Source organism: Symsagittifera roscoffensis, chromosome 1 (assembly GCF_963678635.1).
Source record: "Symsagittifera roscoffensis chromosome 1, txSymRosc1.1, whole genome shotgun sequence".
Classification (NCBI taxonomy): domain Eukaryota; kingdom Metazoa; phylum Xenacoelomorpha; order Acoela; family Convolutidae; genus Symsagittifera; species Symsagittifera roscoffensis.
The window spans coordinates 52494140-52515386 of NC_087062.1; the positions used below are offsets into that span (position 1 = coordinate 52494140).

General features: G+C 33.6%; 1 protein-coding gene across 4 annotated transcripts in view; it reads left to right on the forward strand.

Moving 5' to 3' along the window:
• Positions 1-21247, forward strand: part of LOC134856789 (gamma-aminobutyric acid receptor subunit rho-1-like) — an 83528-nt gene that overhangs the window by 61576 nt on the left and 705 nt on the right. For all 4 annotated transcript variants that reach the window (XM_063873063.1, XM_063873065.1, XM_063873064.1 and 1 more), the window contains one exon: positions 6909-7128. In XM_063873063.1, coding sequence (XP_063729133.1) covers positions 6909-7128 — 220 coding nt within the window. The remainder of the gene's footprint in view (positions 1-6908; positions 7129-21247) is intronic.

Below are 21247 nucleotides of genomic sequence, written 5' to 3' on the forward strand. Positions count from 1 at the left end.
ATTTGCCTTTTAAGTAACATAGATACCGTAGATACCGAGAAAGTTTTACAATTTGGTTTATAACTCTCTGTATTTGGCGCAACCTTTGAAATTCGGTTTGTTGGTGCAATAAAATTAGATAATTAGAAGTAAAAAATGATGATCTTTTCAATTAGATGGTTTTAGCTAATTTTAAATTAAATTCGTAGTAAAATGCTGAAAAATTGTTCAAGACAAGATAAAAATCTGTCCAAGTTTGATCTTACCTCCATCGAATTTTTCCTTCATTGACTTTTACCTTCTTATGAAACTATTGAGGCATCTGATTTGTCGTGGTTCTCCCGACATTATAGCTATCAGCAGCCCAGATAGCTGAAAGGTTTATCAAAAATAAAAACTGTTCCAAAGAGTATTTTCGGCGTAAGATCAAAATAAAGGCAAATGATTTTAGTTTGTCAAGATAAACATTTTTTAAACTTTACTACCTGAACCGGCGCGTTAGTGGTTTTTCTGCCTAAGAAATTTGACTCGAATCTCGAGCAGACCAAAAAGCTAAGATTTGTTGAGAATTTAGGATATATTTAGGATATATTTAGGATATATTTAGATTATATTTTTAGGATATATTTAGGGTATATATATATATATATATATATATATATATATATATATACCCTAAATAAAACTATACATCCTAAATAGATCCTAAAAATATATCCTAATTATATCAAATATGAAGGATGAAGATAAAGTAGATAGTTCATAAGAAGTAAGTTTTTTCTTATTTTGATCTTAAACGCTTATAAATAGTCTAATTCTAATTTGATGAATATCCGTATTCCTAGGGCAAGAAAATTTCAGGTTCCGCAAGTTCTCGTCGCTTATCTTTTCTAAGTTTGAAATGAGGTAAAATTTTTCACCTTCTTCATATTTTCTTATTCATACTCGTTTTTCTTCATAAAAAAAACATATATGTGTCAAAATTTCGAAAAAATTGTGCAAAAAATTTTATTGTTCCGACTTTTATCAACGGAATATTTGAGCTCGAGGTGGGTTTTTTTTCTTCCGACAATTTTCGACTTTTAAACTAGCCATTTTTGACAGAATTTTTTTTTAATCATTCAAAAGGTATTGTTGTCTTGAGCTCAAATTTGAAAAAATTTTCACCTGTGATCATTTTTAGTAAAGTTATGGGGGTTTAAAGATAAAAAGTTTATTTGCCAAATAAGTTTGAAGCTTTTTTGCCAAATCGATTTGCTACTGCGAGCGAAATTTATCATTTTATACTTTATTTGGCGTGTGGGGTCATGATTTTCACAAAAAAAACTCAAAATTCTTTTAAATTTTCATTTTATTTTTATTACATTGAATTGTTTCATGCTATTACTGCTCCATAGACCTCAAAATGCAGTCGGAACAATCAGGGCTTTGCCCTGATACGAGCAGTCTTGTTCTTTTGCGAATTGATATTTATTTTTTTGATATTCAAGGTTTATCAAATATTTAAGGTTTTCTTCCTTAAGTTAACTGCATGTCACGTTGTGTTGAAATTTTCACAACCGTGAGAAATGGAATTCACCTGCAATGCAAACAAGATTGAACTTGACAGATTGGACCCTGATTTTTCTGTTTTCTTTTTCAGAAATCTCAAGTAATTTTGATTTTAAAAATGAAAATTAGATAAACTTGAATTTTTGAAAATCACTCACACGCCGTGTCAAAAAAATTAAAATTGACTCAACACAAAGTTTGGATTCATTAACTAGCATCAATGCAAATAGGAGAGATTTATGAGCCGCATAATTTTGCTGCCATGTATGTTACGCGTTAATAAAATACAAGACTGCTCGTATCAAAATAAAATTTTGATGTAAAAAAATAAAATAAAATAAAATAAAATAAAACTTTTCCGAAATTTGAAAAATTTTCTTTGAAAATCATCCCCCCACACGCCATATAAAGTACAAAACAATAGATTTCGCTCCTTGTAACAAATCAATTATGGCAAAAAAGCTTCTTTCAACCATTTTGGAACGATTTCTAAGACGGATTAAATCTCCGCTTACGCGTTAATAGCGCGAATTATATCGCGCGTTAATTGTCCCAAATTGCTCAAAATGGCCAAAATGGCAATTTTTAAACCCTCAAAACTTAACGAAAAAAGATCACAGGTGAAATATCTTTTCAAATTTAAGCTCAGGACAACGGATGATATAAAAAAAATTTCGTCAAAAATGGCTGGTTAAAAAATCGAAATTTGTCTGTAGAAACAAAAACCCACCCCGAGCACAAATATTCCGTTACTTTCGTATCGAAAGTCGGAACAATAAAACTTATGTGCGAATTAATTTTTTACCCAAATTGGTCATTAATTTACCCAATTTTTCCCCATTTTTTGACTTTTCGAAAAAAGATAACAAGAAATCATTTTACTCTCAATTTGAGCTCACGGCATCCTTATCTTATAGATTATGTAAAAAAAATTGCCAAAAAGAGCTAGTTTAATATTGTCTGGAGAAAAAACGAGTCAGTTACTGTACAAAAATTCCGGAACTGTCTTAGAAAGCCAGAATTGTATCAATTTTGTCTCTCATAGCTATGGTGCCAAATTTTGTTGCTGTTTTATCTACACGTCACTTAAGGCCTCTAAAGGAAGTTTTCATTGAAAAACTATGTGGAATGCTTCCTTTTTTGTGGAATAGGGGCTACATATTTATCAACTAAAATGATTGACATCCAAATATGCAGCCCCTATTCCAGAAAAACTATAATTATTTATATTCTTGAGAGCTTCTCATATCACTACTAAGTGTGAGCAGGTACCTGCCTGTCAATCCATCTAGGTCTGTCTGGATGTTGACCTGTAATTCAAGGTCTGAATTATACGTTGAAGAAACAAGTTGAGTTTACTCTTAAGCTGGAGAAGTACTGCTGTTATTTCCTTTGGCTCCTATGTCTCCCCATTTTTCTTTAAATGAGTATTTAAAGTTTCTAGTTTACAAAATTCTGACAAGAGTCAGTCATGAGAATAAAATTGGTTATGGTTGACAGAAGAAAATGTTCGGTTGTATCTGGTTGAAGTACCGCAGGTGGATGGAAATTCTCACTCGGTTCCCTCAAGTTATAGAACAAAATCAATCACCCATCATTATTCAATCGCTCCATGAGTTCGAGTATGGTAACAATTGGACTAATTTATAAATTGTAACCGCAATCAGCGTCCACTTTTGTTCCAGACAAATGGTAGCCAGCTGACTCTCTTTGATATACTTTGTCCCATTCGGTTAACGTCTGTAGTTGGTTAATACATGTGTCCACTCATTCCATAAAATTTGGTTCAAAATATTGTCAATAAAAAACATTGCAGTGACATAAACAGACTCTCTCATTCCTCTAATCAAATAAACCCGCCGTGGACTCTAAAATTAAAGTAGGCTGCCCAGCTAAATTTGATTACCTACCCGTCCGAAAAAAATTCCCTGCAATAAAGAACATGCACTTAGCTAGACGAGGCACAATATTGCAGCACATTACCTATCAAAAACATGCAAATTGCAAGAAAATGAGCTTTTACGCCTCTTTCCTTTCAAGAAAAAGGATTCGAATCCACATAAAATCATTTTCAAAATACGAAACACTTTTTGACCGTTTTCACAGTTGATGATTGTTTTAAAAATGAACGTTTGTTAAGGTTTTCAAGTAATTCTGGAGCTGCATAAACTCATTTTGCATTGGCAGAACGAAACAAAAAAGACTCAACTAAAATTGATCTAGCTCTTCTAAAGTAAAAAAAATAGGTTTAAACTAAATATGTATTCAAAAAAAGATGATTTAAACTAAAATGTCTTCAATAGGTCTTCAAAACTAAACATGTCTATATAGAATACTTCAATAGAGCTGCATTATCAGGGCATAGCCGACAACTGTCACAGAAAAAAATTGATGGGCGCTATCATTTCTAAAAGCTTTAAATTTTTCGTATGTACCTGTTTCCCACAACCATATCAAGAAGGAAGTGTTACCATTTCAGTCGTCTTGGAAGTGATTGATATCAATTAATTCGATTCAATTCAATGTTCTTTGTGAGACAGTTCGAGAGTGGAACAGTTCGTCGTGCTTGACCGTTAAACGTCATACATCGAGCTTAATGAGCACAATAAAAGCGCACATAAATTTGACTAGATCAATAATTTTAATACCCCGAAAAATGAACAAAATGATTGCAGGTGCGAATGTTTCTACATGTGAACTCAGGGAATCCACATCTTCTATAGAGAAAAATTTAACCTAAAATTGATCTTTTTGATAGTCGAAATTGGTCTACATTTAAAAAAAACACGATTAGGAATATACAGTTACTTTCCTGATGGTTGGTAAAACACCAAAAATACTGCAATTTCAAGTTTTTTAGAGGTCGAAAAAATAAGATGCATAACAACTGCAACACAAATGAGAAAGCAATATCAAAGAAATATGATGCAAAAAATCGGTATAACAAAAGTTTAAACCATTTTCAAGCAAAAAAGTAGAAATTAAATAAAGTAATTATAATTTAAAACACAGATAGCCAGTTACTGTGCAATTAACACAGAATGTTACCACCATAGTCTTAAAAATACAAAACAAAGTTTTTTTTCAAATTAGTGTCGTTTTTTAATGCGTGGTGTGAAAAAATTATCTGAACAAAAATTGGGCTAACTCGACATTCATAGTAAAACAGGCAAATTGAAAAACGTAGAAAATTCACAAGAAAAACGAAAAAAGATGATTAAAAGAACTTTCCCTATTTTTTTTAGATATTCAGTTTTTTTCAAAAACTTTTAGAACTTTTGATCTTTTTGATACCTAATAGGGTACTAAAAACTTACTTTACTTGAGTAAAACACAAAAATTTGAAGACATATATTAAGCATAAATAAGCTAATGTAGGCCTGCTCACTCGCTCGAATTTAGACGAAAAATCAAAATTTTCAAACCGGTTTTTCTCAACATCAGGAATTTTTTGAATATTTTTAAAATCGTTCGAATCGCGACTGAAAGAGCTTTTATATGATATATGACTCAACCCAGCTCGATGATCAATTGTTGTACCTGATTTTGCACGGAAATAAAAAAACTAAAGCACACTTGATTACAAAGTTCTTCCCCATTTTCATTTTAAATGGTCGAAACAAAAAAACAAATGGTAAAAAGTACAAAGTCTAGAAGAATTTGAATGATAGTACGCAGAATGAAGCTGACATTTGCAACACTTGTAAAACCTTAAATCCATATAGCATTGCAAACTAGCGGATAAAAATGAAATGTAAACCACTAAGTGAAAAAATTATTTGAAACTTAAAGTCAAAAAAATCTACATCATATACATAGAAAAGCCCGCTAGCAGTAGAAAATGAGACGAAAGTTACAAACTCGAATTTTAAAATTGAAAAAAAATTATAAACTTATATCTCAGACAGTCAGTTTGGAGAAAATAACTTGAGAAGTATAATTCCAAGTGTTTAACTAGCACTGAGATCAGCGGTAACTAGGCAAACAATACTCGCATATACGTTCGCTGAGCCGAAAAATTGTCCTATAAATTTTTATACTTTGAGAAATTTAAATTTTTAAGTCCACCGAAGCACAAAACACATGAAAACACGTTTTTGCTCTTGAAGCAACCGATTCTAGCTCAACTATATAGATATATTTTCCACCGAAACCGTTAAAGCTCAAAAACCTTTGAAACAAAAAACTAATCGGACAAAACGGAAATTAACCGAAGTATAGAAGGTCAATTGCACCGGTCATTACAAATGATAGATACGGCACTCTAAACTCCTGAGCCTGTAAACAAAATCCATGCTTTCAAAATTCAGCGGAACTGAACACCAAAACGAAACCCGACAAGGTAAAGTTTTTCAGGTCAGTTATTTAAAGAAATTTCTAGATACTAATTTTGAACAAAAATTAAGCAAAATCGAAATAATTTTTAATGCTTTTTGGCAGAACAATCAAATTCATTTTAAATAATCTTAGTAGATATCGTATGCAGAAAATTGCCGAAGAACCTCGAAGCCAGACTCTTTTTTGCCCTTCTTTCCAAACAAAAAATTAACATTTTTAAAAATTTCTAGACCGTGACCTGCTCACCTGTACAGATATTTGATAAATTACAAAAAAAGAATCCATTTGGTACAGCTCTTAGCCAGGAGTAAGGTAACGAACGGTTACGCAGAGACATGCCAGAGTTTTATGACATGTCTAAAGTTTCGAATTTGAAACAAATGTATATGGACAAGCCAGTCTTGGTATCGAATCTTTAAAAAAAATTGCGACGAATGCATATACATCATACCACTATATTATGTCTTACTGTAATATACTTGTGCCATTTGGATTACTTGAGAGGGGTTTGGTTGATGGGGGGTTTATGGTTGGGCTGTTCTGATGATGTGGCTTCTATCTGATCTATCTAATGGTATGCTGGTGTCAGTTTGCCTGTTGAGTGTTAGTTTAACAATAAGGTGCAAGCCTCTTTCTCTCGCTTTTCTTCCGTCAAAGACGTCCACAGTCAATATAAATCACCCGTTATCAATCAACTTCAGAGTCTTATCTTGACATGAGCACCTTCCACTTTATCAAGTGCTCTTAGTGGACCAACACTTTTTAGTTAAAAGGAATCCCTGCTCAGTATCATTTTTATGGGAAATAAAACTAAAATGTGAAAAGAACATGGGTTTTTGGCGAAGCGGAACTTACTGATATTTTGGGGGCAGTGGTAATTTTGAATTTCTTAACCTATGACTGAAAAAAAAACACTGTGAGTAAGTGGATTTTAGTAATTTGCTGTACATATGGATTAATGGTTTTGAAATAACATGTAAGAAGCATTATGTAACATTCATTGTATTGTGTGAGGTGAAGAGTTGGGGATTTGTTCACAGGGGCCAATACGACAGTGCGCTACACTACCCTGTGTATGCGGGTGCGGTTCAAGCGCAAGTGGGAGATCTACGTGGTGACTATGTTCCTGCCCAGTATCAGTCTGGTGGTGTTGAGTTGGGTGTCCTTCTGCATAGACAAGAATGCAGTGCCGGCCAGAGCAGGCATCACCATCACCACCATCCTCGCCCAGATCACACTCATCACTGGCACTGCCAACAAGTCAGTCTCATCAACAGCAACTAACATAACTCATCTCCGTATCCTGCACGTTTCCTAGTTATCCATCAACCATAGCGGTGGTACATAGGATCCTTTTCTACCACAAGGCCTAGCGCAAGACCCAAGGTCGAACGGAGCACTTAAGCCTGATAAATCACAGCTCAAAAACAAACAACTAATATTTTATTGCCGAAATCATGTTAAAAACACTGACCACAAAACTTTTTTAGCAGTTCTGGAATTCCTCCGGGGAAAACTAGGCAGGATTTTAATGCTTGAGGCAATAACCGATATGTCTGCTCCAGAATAGGCATGAGACTCAAAAACTATTAGGTTGACTAAATTGATTTTCTGAGCTCTCCCAAATTACTATAAAAACCCTAATTTGACCAATTTTTTTTTTAAATTGGCCAAAATTGCAATTTTAAACCCCCATAACTTAATAAAAATTGATCATAGGTGAAATATCTTCTCATATTTAAGCTCAGGGCAACAATAGCATTCGGTTGATTAAAAATTTCCTTGAAAATGGGCAGTTAAAAAGTCGAAATTTGTCTGAAGAAAAAAACCCACCCCGAGCACAACTATTCCGATACTTTCGTATCGAAAGTCGGAACAATAACCGAATTTATGATGAACTTTGGAGACTAAGTTCTTCATTTTTTGCAGCAAAAAGTTTTAACAGTAAAACTTAGTCTAGTTAATTCTAAATTTTTAAGAGGTCAAAATGAAGCCACTACGGCGATATAAAATTAACCGAAACCTATCAAGCCAAAAAAAATCAAGAAAACTGTGTTAGAAAAAAAACCAGCAGAAAAACTTCGATAAAAAAATATTCCGTTACTTTCGTATCGAAAGTCGGAACAACAAGACTACGCGCATAAGAGCAAAGGTACGCGTATGATTGTTCCAAGGGCTTTCAAACTCTATGGAATAGTTTTCGCTGTCTGCTCGTATCAGGGCTCGTATCAGGACTCTATGTGCTCGTACCGCTTTTTGATTCTATGTAAGCTTGTCTTTCAATAGTTTGAAGACTATATCTATGATACTATACTTAGAACGTAATACGTATTTACCGAACACAAAATTTTATTCCGAAATTAAATGAAACAAGACTGCTCGTATCAGGTCGAAGCCCTTAATGTTCCGACTGCCTTTTAAGGTTTATGGAGCAGTACTAACATGAAAAAATTAAAAATTATAAAATAAAATGAAATTTTTTTAAATGAAATTTGAAAGTTTGTATGAAATCATCCCCCCACACGCCATATAAAATTTAAAAAAAATTTTAGATTTTGCTCTTTATAACAAACCAACTATGGCAAATAAGCTTCTTTCAACCAATTTGGAACAATTTCAAAGACGGATTAATTGTCCGCTTACGCGTTAATAGCGCGAAATATATCGCGCGTTAATTGTCCCAAATTGGCCAAAACGGCAATCTTTAAACCCCCATACTTTACGAAAAACAATCACAGGTGAAACATCTTTTCAAACTTCAGCCCAGGACAACAATACCTTTCGAATGGAAAAAAAAATTCCGTCAAAATGGCTTGTTAAAAAGTCGAAATTTGTCTGAAGAAAAAAAACCACCCGAGCACAAATATTCCGTTACTTTCGTTAAGAAAGTCGGAACAATAATCTTGCCGTATTTAGGGCACAATTATTGCAATTTAAAATTTTGCAAGTTTTAACTTTGAACTGTTTGTTTTCTGTCCCCTAGCAGCCAATAAAAAAATAAAGCCTTAAAATTCGTGTCGTGTGGGTACTTAACATGACTGATTAACTTGGAAAAAATCAAATTAAAACAAACTTGATTGGGAGATAATTCGCCACGCATTAATGAATTCCATCATTTTTTCAGCTTCATATACAAAATTATACAAAACTGCTTGTATCAGGGCGAAGCCTTGAATATTGCGACTGCCTTTTAAGTTCTATGGAGCAACAAGAACACGAAAAATTTAATAAAAATTTTAGTTTTTTTTGAAAACAGTCCCCACACGCAATATTAAATACAAAGTGATAGATTTTGCTCCTATTAACAAATCAATTATGACATATAAGCTTCCTTGAATTAATTTGGAACAATTTCTAATACGGGTTAAGTCTCGCTTACGCGTTTATACCTCGAAATATATCGCGTGTTACTTGTCCCAAATTGGCCAAAATTGCAATCTTTAAACCCCATAACTTAATGAAAACCCCCATAACTTTTCATTTTAAGCTCAGGGCAACAATAGCTTTCAGTTGATTAAAAATTTCCTTGAAAAATGGCTAGTTCAAAGTCGAAATTTGTCTGAAGAAAAAAACCCACCCCGAGCACAACTACTCCGATACTTTCGTATCGAAAGTCGGAACAATAACAGAATTTATGATGAACTTTGGAGACTAAGTTCCTTCATTTTTGCAGCAAAAAGTTTTAACAGTGAAACTTAGTAGTTAATTCTAAATTTTTAAGAGGTCAAAATGAAACCACTACAGCGATATAAAATTAACCGAAATCTATCAAGCCAAAAAAAAGAAAAAAAATCAAGCAAATTGTGTTAGAAAAAAAACCAGCAGAAAAAACTTCGATAAACAGGATAAAGAGGTGATAAAGGCCTTATCGCAAGGGTTATTATTTCAAGAGTATATCCCTATGACTTCGGTCTGAGTTTTCAACAATACAATCCTTGCTATGTTATTGCCACTTGATTTAGTTTAGAAAGAAAACAATTTTGAGTTTGTCTGTTTAACATTTTCAATTAACAGATCAAGATAGGATCCTTTACACCACTAATGCAGTTGGTTCAAAATTGTTTGTTGCTGTGATTTAATTTTTTTTCTTGATGAAAATACGTACTCTTCAAAACGACATTTCGTCTGGACTACTTGCTAATTTTGTTAAAATTGGCGAAGACAAATTTTGCACATGGTTGTTTTTTCTCCAAGACAATTTTGAATTTTTGACTAGTTGTGTTTGAGCCGAAATTTTGTTAATATATCTTCTGAAAGCGACTTGAGTTGGAGTTTAAAAGCATAATGTTTTGAGTTGTGGTTTGAAAGTAAGAAATTTGACTTATTTAGAAAAATTTAGAAAAACGAACCTGGGAGACATTTCGTGATATTAACGCATAAGCGGTTATTTAATCCGCATATAAATCGTTCCAATTCGAAATTCGATGGGATAATAATTCATTTTCGTTGAATGGAAAAAAAATTAATTAATCGCCACCCTGAGATTAGATACTAAACTAACTTTTCAACTGCACTAATTTTTCAAGACATAATATAGTTAGTACTTTGCGAGCGTTTTGCATCTAGCTATCAAGTATGCCCCACGCCTCGGCTGCAGTTGCATCCGCGCTTGAATTTATTCGAAATTGAGTTAAACGAAATTTAATTGTCTCAAATGAAGCGCAAACATTTTTCATTAACTTAAGATTTGAAACTTGTGCACAGGAACCAAATATAATTTTTTGAAAATTCTGCAGATTTTCCCAGTATGGAAGTAAATGAATAAATTCTATGCTTGTTGTATTTTTGATTGTATGTAGGGATTGAACCTGGAAACTACGCGTTCCCAATCGCAAAATCTAGGCACTGTCCTAAATGCTTTTTGATTCTATGTAAGTTGATCTTTCAATAGTTTGAAGACTTTAACTATGGTACATAGAACGTAATACGTACTTATCGAACACACAATTTTATTCGAAAGTTTAATCAAATAAGCTTTTAACTCAAGTTTTGTCTAAATCGGATTCTTCAATTTTTATTACGGAAAACGTAAAAAAGACAGTTGAAAATTTATAGTTACTCAAATGTTGTTTGCCGAAAAACTGTTAGAGACCAACTAAAAGCCACTCGAAACCTATAGGGTTTGCCATGATAAACGAGCAGTTTATATTTGTTTTTTTTTTAAATCAAAAAAAAATTTTGGCTGATTTACAAAGAATGGAACAAAGTGTTCACTAGCATACGAGTAAATTCATTTCTAATTGATTTCAATGAGTTTTTTACCACAACAAATAAGATTCTTTTTGAGAAATTTAAGCTATCGACAATTGAATTATCAAAAATTGAAATAGACTCAGAAAATTGTTTGAAACAGAACATTGTAGTACAAGTTTTATGGATTTTTACAAACTTTTACAAAGTTTGGATTTGTTTGAAATTCTGTTCCAACAAGCAGCATCCACAAAAAATGAAACAAGACTGCTCGTATCAGGTCGAAGCCCTTAATGTTCCGACTGCCTTTTAAGGTTTATGGAGCAGTACTAACATGAAAAAATTAAATGTTATAAAATAAAATGAATTTTTTTTTAATGAAATTTGAAAGTTTGTATGAAATCATCCCCCCACACGCCACATAAAATTTAAAAAAGAATTTTAGATTTCGCTCTTTCTAACAAACCAACTATGGCAAATAAGCTTCTTTCAACCAATTTTGAACAATTTCAAAGACGGATTAATTGTCCGCTTACGCGTTAATAGCGCGAAATATATCGCGCGTTAATTGTCCCAAATTGGCCAAAATGGCAATCTTTAAACCCCCATACTTTACAAAAAACAATCACAGGTGAAATATCTTTTCAAATTTAAGCTAAGGACAACATTACCTTTTGAATGATATAAAAATTAAATTTGCAGCAAAAATATATTGCAGCAAAAAATTTTAACAGTGAAACTTAGTAGTTAATTCTACATTTTTAAGAGGTCAATATGAAGCCACTACGGCGATATAAAATTAACCGAAACCTATCAAGCAATAGTTCTGATCGAGCAATAGGAAATTAATTTTCTTCGCGTTTTTATTGTTTTTTGCAAGTTGTTAACATACAAAATTGAAACTATGAATCATGATTCATTGAATTTTGAATAACTTGGTTGTATCAAAACTGAAAAGTCTCTGAAGCGCAGCTTGAACACTAAATAAATAATAATTACATAAATTTTTTGTAAAGCAATTATCCAAATCAGGGCATGTTGTTTGAATTTATGACCAAAGATGCGTGAAAAGCTTGGTTTTCTTGCTATAGTGCTCAAAAACAAAAACCTAGACTAAGTATCTAGACTGAGCGAATAAGGCGTTAAAAAACTGTTTTGGGAACCTTTTGAAACTGCAAAATAATGTCATAAAAATGCAATTAATTTGGCTTAAATTTGTCCTGTTGTGTGGAACAAACAGCCCAAAAAACTATAAAATGTCAAAGAAGTCGAAAGCAGTTCTGTTTAATTTTAAAAATATAAAAAGAGTTTCACTCATGAATGGAATAACAAAAAGTGACAAAAAGTTGTCAGACTAAGATAAACCTCAAAAAAATTAAAAACCTCACAAACTTTTTTTACCTTCAGCTATCGTAAAATAATAGCCATAGTCGGATCAGTTTTTTTAATAATCTGTCACGGCAGTTTTGTAAGTTATCTCAACATTTTTTGGTTGGTTTAGATTAATCTCTGTAACAATAAAATTAACATATAAATTTAACAAATAATAAAGATTAACAAAGAAAAGCAAAAACATTTGATATTTTTTTCAATAATGAAAAACAAGCATCATGTAACACTTACACTAAAATTGGTTCAACAAACAAATAGTTTGGAGCCCAAAAATTGTCCACATTAGGTTTTCAACAATGATTTTTACCTCCATAAAATCAATTTTAAGCAACTGGTTTAATCAGCATGGTTTGAAATACCTTTATTTCTAAAAACTTAAGAGACACTTCATTCAACTCAAAACTTGACCATTGCTTTTGTCAATTAGACTTTGCATTATTCACAGCTAGTTAGGTTGGAAAAAGATTATCTTAATTTCTTTTTTTCTTTTCATATTTTTTTCCTATTTTCTGGTACAATTTTCATTTTCATAAAGTTTGCTCTCTTTCATTTACTTTCCATTTTTACGCCCTTAACCTCATTTCCCCCCCCCCCGCCTAGACCTCTACTCCAAAACTTGACTTGAAAAATCAATTGTTTTGGTCAAGTTTTCCAAAAAGTGCGTAAAAACGTCTTTCGGCCTGTTTTTTAACGTCGAAAAATGAACAACGTGAACGTAGAGAGGGGTTTTAGGTTAAACTGTGGTTATAAAAGTGAATAGATATATAGTCGAGTAGGCCCGCGTTTTGCATATATTGCAGGAAGTTTTGTTAAGTCGAAGTTTTGTATCAAATTTGTCAAATCAAGTTTAATTTTACCAAAATTAGAGCAAAAAAAATCTTATCAAATATAAATGAAAAAAAAAATCGTGAGAAATTAGCAATCGGAGTGTACCTGCCTTCGGAACCTAAAGACAAACAAATTATAGGAATTTCGTACAGACAATTTTTTTTGTTTCGATCCGTCTACATTGCTTCTAAAACGGATAGAGACAAAAAGCTTAGTTAACGACCGAACTCAGTTTCATAATCAGTTTTTGTTTTCGTTGATTTGAAAAAAGCGAAGATAATTTAATGTGGAAGAGTTGCTTCATTTCATGAAAGATCTTTTTTCTAAAAGTTGGGGGATGTAGGGTGTGGACAACTGACAGTAGTTTACAGTTGAAACTTCTTAGTACTTATTAAAAATTGTACTGCTTAACTAAGGCATCACTTGACTAGGCCAATCGGGCATTTTGATGTCCTTGCACAACAGAATTACGTTAATTGACAAATGTTATATTGAATAATCTCTGATATGAAAACACTTTATATTATTTCCATTATTTAGCAAAACCTAGCTCACATAGCGTTACCAGAAATTTTCGACACCAAGTTTAAGGAACTGATATAACAATCTCATCAGTCTGACCACCGCAGAAAGTAAGCGAGGACTATACCTTCTGTAAAATTTTAAATCGTTTTCACGCAAAATCAGGTTATTTAAGGGTAATTCAATCGTGATTCGGTTCAACTCTTTCAATTGTAATGCAACAATCATTCAAAAAGTTGAGAAGAGTGGTGCTATTGTAGTTCGGTTCAAAAATTACAACGGAAACCGAGAGCCAGTTGGTCTTACATGAGGAGAATAAGTTTTTTTAAAGTCATGCAAAATTTAGTTCGTTTCAGCGAAAAGTGCACTTTGAAACTTCATAAAGAGCTTCCTTGTCTATGAAGAGTTTTCTCAAAATTTTTTTTAAAATTAGAAATAATTAAACATTTTGATGTTTTGTTTTGCTTTTCATGTTTGGCAGTAGCCGTAGTCTTGTTCCACGCAATATATGATAAATCGTTACTTAGTTGCAGCTAACTTTACTTTATACAATCAAAAGAATAAAAGGATAAAAGTGAATTAATATGAAAACTAAAACCTAAAAACTAAGAGAAAATTCTCTCCGCCGGAGAGAATGAAAGTGTCAAGGTCAGACATAAATGACCGGTTAAATCAATCAGACTAAGAATGATTTAAATGGACTAAGTATAAAAGTGGAATCGCATCATTCTCGCAGCAGGTCGAAATTTAAACTGAAAATTAATATAACTAACCAGCTGCTCCTTTTCTTCTTTTCGAGAGAAAAAGATTTTAAAAAAAGGAAACTAAGCACAGTATTTTCTGCACTAAGGTTAAAAGAAGGTTAATAATAAAATGGTCAGTTAAGCATATCGAATTCACGCTGAACTTTAAAAAAATAACATCCAAAGGATGACACCATAACTCAGCTAATAATGAAATTCCGCATAAAGTGTTAGATGAAGTTAAAAGCACAGGAGGTATCAGTCAATAAATGTAAGCAAATAAAAGTTAAGTATGTCGGCCAATTCTGTATATTTCTGAACGGTAAATTGAATTAAAAAAATTTATCCGGAGGAAAGACAATCATTTAAAACTACAAAATTTACTGCCAGAACAAGATGTTATAAGAGGTTAACGCCAAATATGGGTTTTATGGGCTTAACATTTTGATGACGTTATAAAACAAGCAACAAATGAAAAATAGGGGTGCAAAAAGGGAGTTTCTATTTTCAGTTTTTGCTTCCGCTGATAAAATTTTCTGAGTCAGCGTTCTCGTCATAATTGTCAAGGGCAATTCTTTGTGTCTGTAGAAGAGGGAGAGTGAATGCATGAAGGATTTGCGTCCAAAAGTATTGTCAAATCATCCGATGGAGTGTCGTGTAACAATTATAATTGTGACTCGTGGAGCTGATGTTGTCCAAGACAATCGGGTTAGAGGCTGATCCAGATGTTTCATCGAATTGATCTATAACTTCTGTGAAATAGCTACTATCATAGATTTTCGGCGGGCCCAAGTTTTGATTTGACCGGCGTAAAAGCAGTTCGTTACCGGGCTTAGGAGATGTCTGTTGATTAGAGGGAACATCGTCTGACTAGTAGACTATCTCTTAAATGGGGAAGATTACCAAAGTTTCCTCGGATTCCGATGAATTGGTCCTATCCGGCGGAAAATCTGAGGCTTGACGTTATTTAAGGTATCCTTTTAGTTGCCGATGATGGATCGTCTGGTTTGACGGTAAGGATGCTAAGTGGGCACTCTGGTTTTTTAGTATCGTTTGAGCTGTCATCTAAAATCTCAAGTTGGAAGTAATTGTATTGTGTTTTGGATTATTACGGCTATTAGAAATTATTCGATCACTAGCCATATACCTACAGGGAAAACCTTCAGCTAATTTCAGAAGTATCCGAAGGAATAAACATCGATTCGTCTGAAGCCAAGTAACCTGGATTAAGGGTCGACTTCTTAGCGCGAGACGGCTGTCTTCTGGAGGAATTCTTCCAGAAATTGGAAACCCTCGTCCTGGTGTTATTATCTGAAGTGGCCAGCTCAATTTGTTTCCTGGCATTCCGTCCTGGATTTCTAGACGTGGGTGTTTTCCTCTGATTTGCGCGCCTCGTACTTATTTCATTATGACAGGGCTAGGAAAACTTGGGAATGATATGATTCCTCTAAAAGATCAAAGTTGAGAAAATTTCGATTTTGGTAAGGCAATGCCTAATTTTCTGATGACTTTACCGTCGGATAATTCTAAAGTAGATCTAGAGGCTTTTATTATTTTTTGATTTAGTTCTTTCTAAAATACGTTTCCGTTGATGCTCTCTTTCATTTCCCGGAGAATTTTACCTTTGAATGAACTCTGGAGTGGCATTTTCGACGAAAAATGTTTTGAAAGAGATGGGTAATCCGATGCCTATCCCTTCTGTGGTGATTGGTTCTTCTTAGCGATGACTGTATCTTTCTAACCATCCTCCAATCTGTCGCCAGCGTTCCAGTCTCGGAGTGTTTTTTTGCACAAAATCGATTTGCCTAAAATTCAATTAGAAGGTTTACAGGACGCGAGTTGTATCCAAATTGTGTTCGGTTTCCTTTTGAAATGTATATCGCATGGAGAGCATTTAATTTTTGATTGATAAGAAGATCGAAGTTTTTAAATAGTTTTTGAGATAGCGCCTTGTTATGTATATTTTTGTACAAATTCTTACGTTAACTCTTGAGCCATTGACAAAACTTTGATTTTAACAGAATGTACAAGTTTTTCGACTAAACCGTTGGATCGATGATCCTCTACTGTACAAAATAATAATTTAATTGTGTTCGAGTCGGAAAAAAAATTAAAATCCTGGCTTGTAAAACAGGATGCGTATTGTACTCGAATGGAGCAAGGTATGCCGTGTGGGAAAAAATAATACTGAAGAAATTCGATAACTGTTTCTGTCGATGTGGATGTGGTAGTTTTTGATGATGGAATTTTTGAAATTTATTTGATGCATAACAGATTAGATTTGATTATGCCCCAGTGAGATTACAAAGGACCGGCAAAATCTAAGTTCAGGTCCTCGTTACGTTCAGATAATGGTATAGTTTACTAATTTGTAAATTTGGAATTACTATTTTTTTATTCTTACCCATCTTGGTGCATTCTGAACAATTTACGCCATGGAAATTATTTTGTCTATTTATATGGTACCACCAGATGTATTGGGCTACAAACTTCCTTCGGATTTGGCCGGGGTGTGCTTCGTGAAGGGTCTTAATCATGGCATTTCTTAGAGTAAACGGAATCACATGTTTGCCATCCATGTATAATAATCCGTCGAATTCATGTAAATGACGTATAAAACGATGAGAACATGGCTAATTTGAATTAATCGTCTCAACTTTGTTCTGAATTGTTTTCACGGTAGGGCTCAACAAATATTCATCTTCAGTTAAGAGGAATACTACTTTTGCTTTGAATAAAGTATTTAGATTCAAAGGAAAATCGGGCAACTTCAAATTTTCACGGTATTTTTTAACGAGTTTTTTGTGTTCTAATAACAATGAGAAGTCTTAATGGACTTGAGTGCCAGAGGTGGACGGACTAAATCCATTTTTTTGAGTTCCATAAATACAGTATTTACAGTTTTTCTATCTAAAGGGGAGTTAATTGTGCTACAATTAGGAAATAAGAAATTTAAAAAATGCAGAAATTGAAATAGAAATTTTTAAAGGATTAATATTAGAATAATCCGAGGGAATGCATTTGGAGGTAAAAATTTCAGTTCGATTATTTTTTGAGTCACAAATTGGAAGAGTCGAGTTTATATGTTTCTGAACCGATGCTAATAAGTAATAACGTAGTCTTGCGTAATCGGAATTTTCCAAATTTGAACCAATCTCACTGCATAACTGTTTTTGATTATTCGAAGCATCAATTGCTTTGTTAATTTCATTAATGTTAGCAACTACGAATTCTTCATCATTATGTGATGGGGGTAAGGTTTTTCAGATAGAATTCTTGAAATTAAGTCGGTTATTCGCATAACCTTCCTGCCAAAATTTTAATAGTGAAGTTAAAAGGTAACAATCGATCAACCCATCTTGTTAATCTACTGTGATACGCTTCATTCCCGTGGTTTATTGAAAAGGCGGATAGCAGGGCTTTATGGTCTGCGAAAAATTCAAAAACTGATCCAAAAAAGTAGTTCTTTTAATGTTCAACCGCCCAAACGACCCCTAGAAGTTCTGACTCATTGCTAGAATGTTTAGATTCGCGTGGGTTTAAAAACCATGAGGCAGAGGAAACCGTCTTCCAATCGTTTCCGTGGAGTAAATCTAAAGATGCCCCTAGTCCATTATGTGACGCATCGGTTTTTAATCTGGTGTTACTTTTTGCATCGAAGTGGGTATTTTTTGTCAGATTAAAAATTTCTCGCTTAATTTTCTCAAATGCTTCTGTATGATCTACGGTTCAATGGAAAATGGTTTTTTTTTATTTAGCAAAAAGCAAAAAGGGCTTCCCAAGGATGCTGAATTTGGGACGAATTTGATGTATTGATTTGGATTGCTTTCGTTTTTTTTATTCAACGGGGAAATTCCTGGTCTTGAAATTTTAAATTCCAGCCATTCAATTTATTTTGGAAAATTTACACTTTAATTATTTGACGGCAAAGTTGTGATTGTCTAAAATCGACAAAGTTTTGTAGACAGTGTCTTTGTGATCGGAAAAACTTCCTTTGGATGCAACTAAACTGTCGTCTAAAAAAAATTTGTAAAAGGAATTGTTCCTAACGATGAGGCCATGATTCTTTGAAATTCGTTAGGCATATCGCCCAGTCTGTAAAAATCAGTTAGAAAATGAAAAGTGCTGGTAATAGCGCCACCGACTATAGTAAAATTACACTGGTTTCTAGTAAAATTATCCAAGACCAGCTGACTATAGGCGTTTTTTAAATCAAGCTTTGTAAACCATACACCTCCAGCCGAATCAATTGAAATTTGAGCCGTTATTTTATCCGCAACTTCGTGAATATTCGCCATTTTAAATTTGTTTTTGTATATTTGTGTGTTGAAAACTTCTGAGTCTATTGCTAACTTGATTGATTTGTCTTCTTCACAAGTATAGACGATTGGGCTAATGAATCGATTTTCGCAACAATTTTCTATTTTATTATTAAATCCGTCGGCTTTGAGCCGTTTTAGTTCAATTTTGAATTAGTCTAATAAAGAAGAGGAATGATCGATTTCCCTGTCTTTTTTAGCGGTAGAAGTAAAATTTATTGACTTACACATTTTGTTGGTCTGGAAACGTGGAAACTGTTTCTGTAAAACTTCACTCTCCACTTTAGGCAAATTATAATTTCCAAGGATGTTCCTTTCGTGGCCTTCTGTCAAAACAAATGGCAATCTGCATGTGACCATCCATTCGAGGAATTCGGGAATATCAATTTGCCGGTGATGTTGATAGCGTTGTCTGTGAACCCGCAGTATAAACCCTTTGTTGCTTTATCCAGCGGATAAATCTTCAATAAAGCTTCTCGTAATTTCAGTTCGTGAATAAAATCGTTCTTGAGAAAGCTGACCGGGCTAGAAGTCCACTTGAATATTTAAAATCACTTGATTTTTTTCCCGAGGCCAATATTTAGCAGTTTTTAAGTTTTTTTCCTTCGTCGTCTAAAAATTTAATTATATTTAAAACAGGATAATCATCTTTTTTGTTCTGTCCGGATTATGACCATATATTGATCACTCCAGAGCATTCTCTATTTACACGGTCTAGTTTTACATCCGGTTGATCCGAAGAATTAAAAACTGTTTCATCTACAATTTGGGTATTTACAATGCTTACTTTTTACGACGAGATTTACATGGTCTGGTGAAGTGGCCTTTGCATTTACAGGATGAACATGTTGTGTCCTTCGCTGGACAAACTGCGAGGTGTCTTTTGAAAATGAACCGCCTTATTTCATACAGGTGTTCTTACGTTCAATATTCAGAGTTAGTTTTCTTTTGACATCAAAATCATAATACGGTTTGTGTAAAAAGGATCCGTTAGATTTTGTCCATTTTTGAGCGGGCGCCCCAAAAATTTGCCAATGACTTTTTTTCACGTTGCTTACTATTTAACCGTTAGTGTCTTTCAAATGTGACGTCCAACTTCTGTCCAAAGACTCTTTTTTCTTCATTCCCGAGGGCTAGGTAGAGGATTGAGCGAAGTTTCTTGCCGGCTTCTTCGATTCTCATTTCGTTTAAACTTTTTGCTTCTGTTTTGATCGATGCCGCCTCTTCGTCATCGTAACATTTTTGTTCTTGCATATTCCTCTCTACTCGTGCTTTTCTTGGACTTTCCGTTTCGTTCTCTGTCGGATTCTCAAGTGCAGGTGGAAGTGGATGATTCTTTTCAACCAGATTTACTAGATTTTCAATATCTACGTTTTCCATTGCGATAAAAGCTAGTTGGAAAAAATTGCTCCACTCTTCCCAAGGAATTGGTGGGTCCACCGTAAAGTTCTGCCAAATAGAAGGTATTCTTCTTACGTTATATTCGTTGTTTGATTTCGCCATGATAAAAAGTTACATGGTTACAGCTAACTCTACTTTATACAATTAAAAGAATAAAAGGATAAAAGTGAATAACCTGAAAATTAAAACATTGAAAAGCGAGAGAATATTCTCTCCGCCGGAGAGAAAAAAAAATTGCAAGGCACATACTGGTTCTGCAAAAAAAAAATTGCAAGGCACATTTTTTTTCTCTCCGCCGGAGAGAAAAAAAAATTGCAAGACTGGTTAAATTAATTGGACTAAGACACTTTTAATTAGACTAAATATAAAAGTGGAATCACATCCTTACGCCACATGAAAAAAACTACATAAAAAAAGACGAAAAATTGTTTTCTTTTTAGTGTGGTCAGAACCATTCCCTGCTACTTGCAGAGAAACTGGCTACTTTTGTTGATATCCAACTTCATCTTTTCAAAATGAAAGCTAAAAAAACTGGGAAAAAAAAACAAAAATTTTGATGTAGTTTTGCGCCATGTTAACAAGCATGCTCCTTTTCTACATTGCGACAAAAAAACCAAGCTTGGACAAACAGCAGTATGAAACTGAACGATTTGATCAGTGAGTTGAGTTGACGTGATCAGAAAAACAAATAGGAGCTTGCAAATATAAAAATTGCAAAAAAAAAACTGGAGAAAACTAACGAAAGTTTTGATGGACTTTTGCGCCATGTCAACATGCATGCAAGTTTTCTCTATTGCGACAAAAAATATAAGTATGGACAAACTGCAGAACGAAATTGAACAATGTGATCAGCGAGTTAACGTTATCAGGAAAACAATTAGGATCTTGCAACTATGAAAAACTAAAAAAAAACTGGAGAAAACTAACGAAATTTTGATGTACTTTCGCGCCATGTTATCAAGCACGCTGCTTTTCTATATTTCG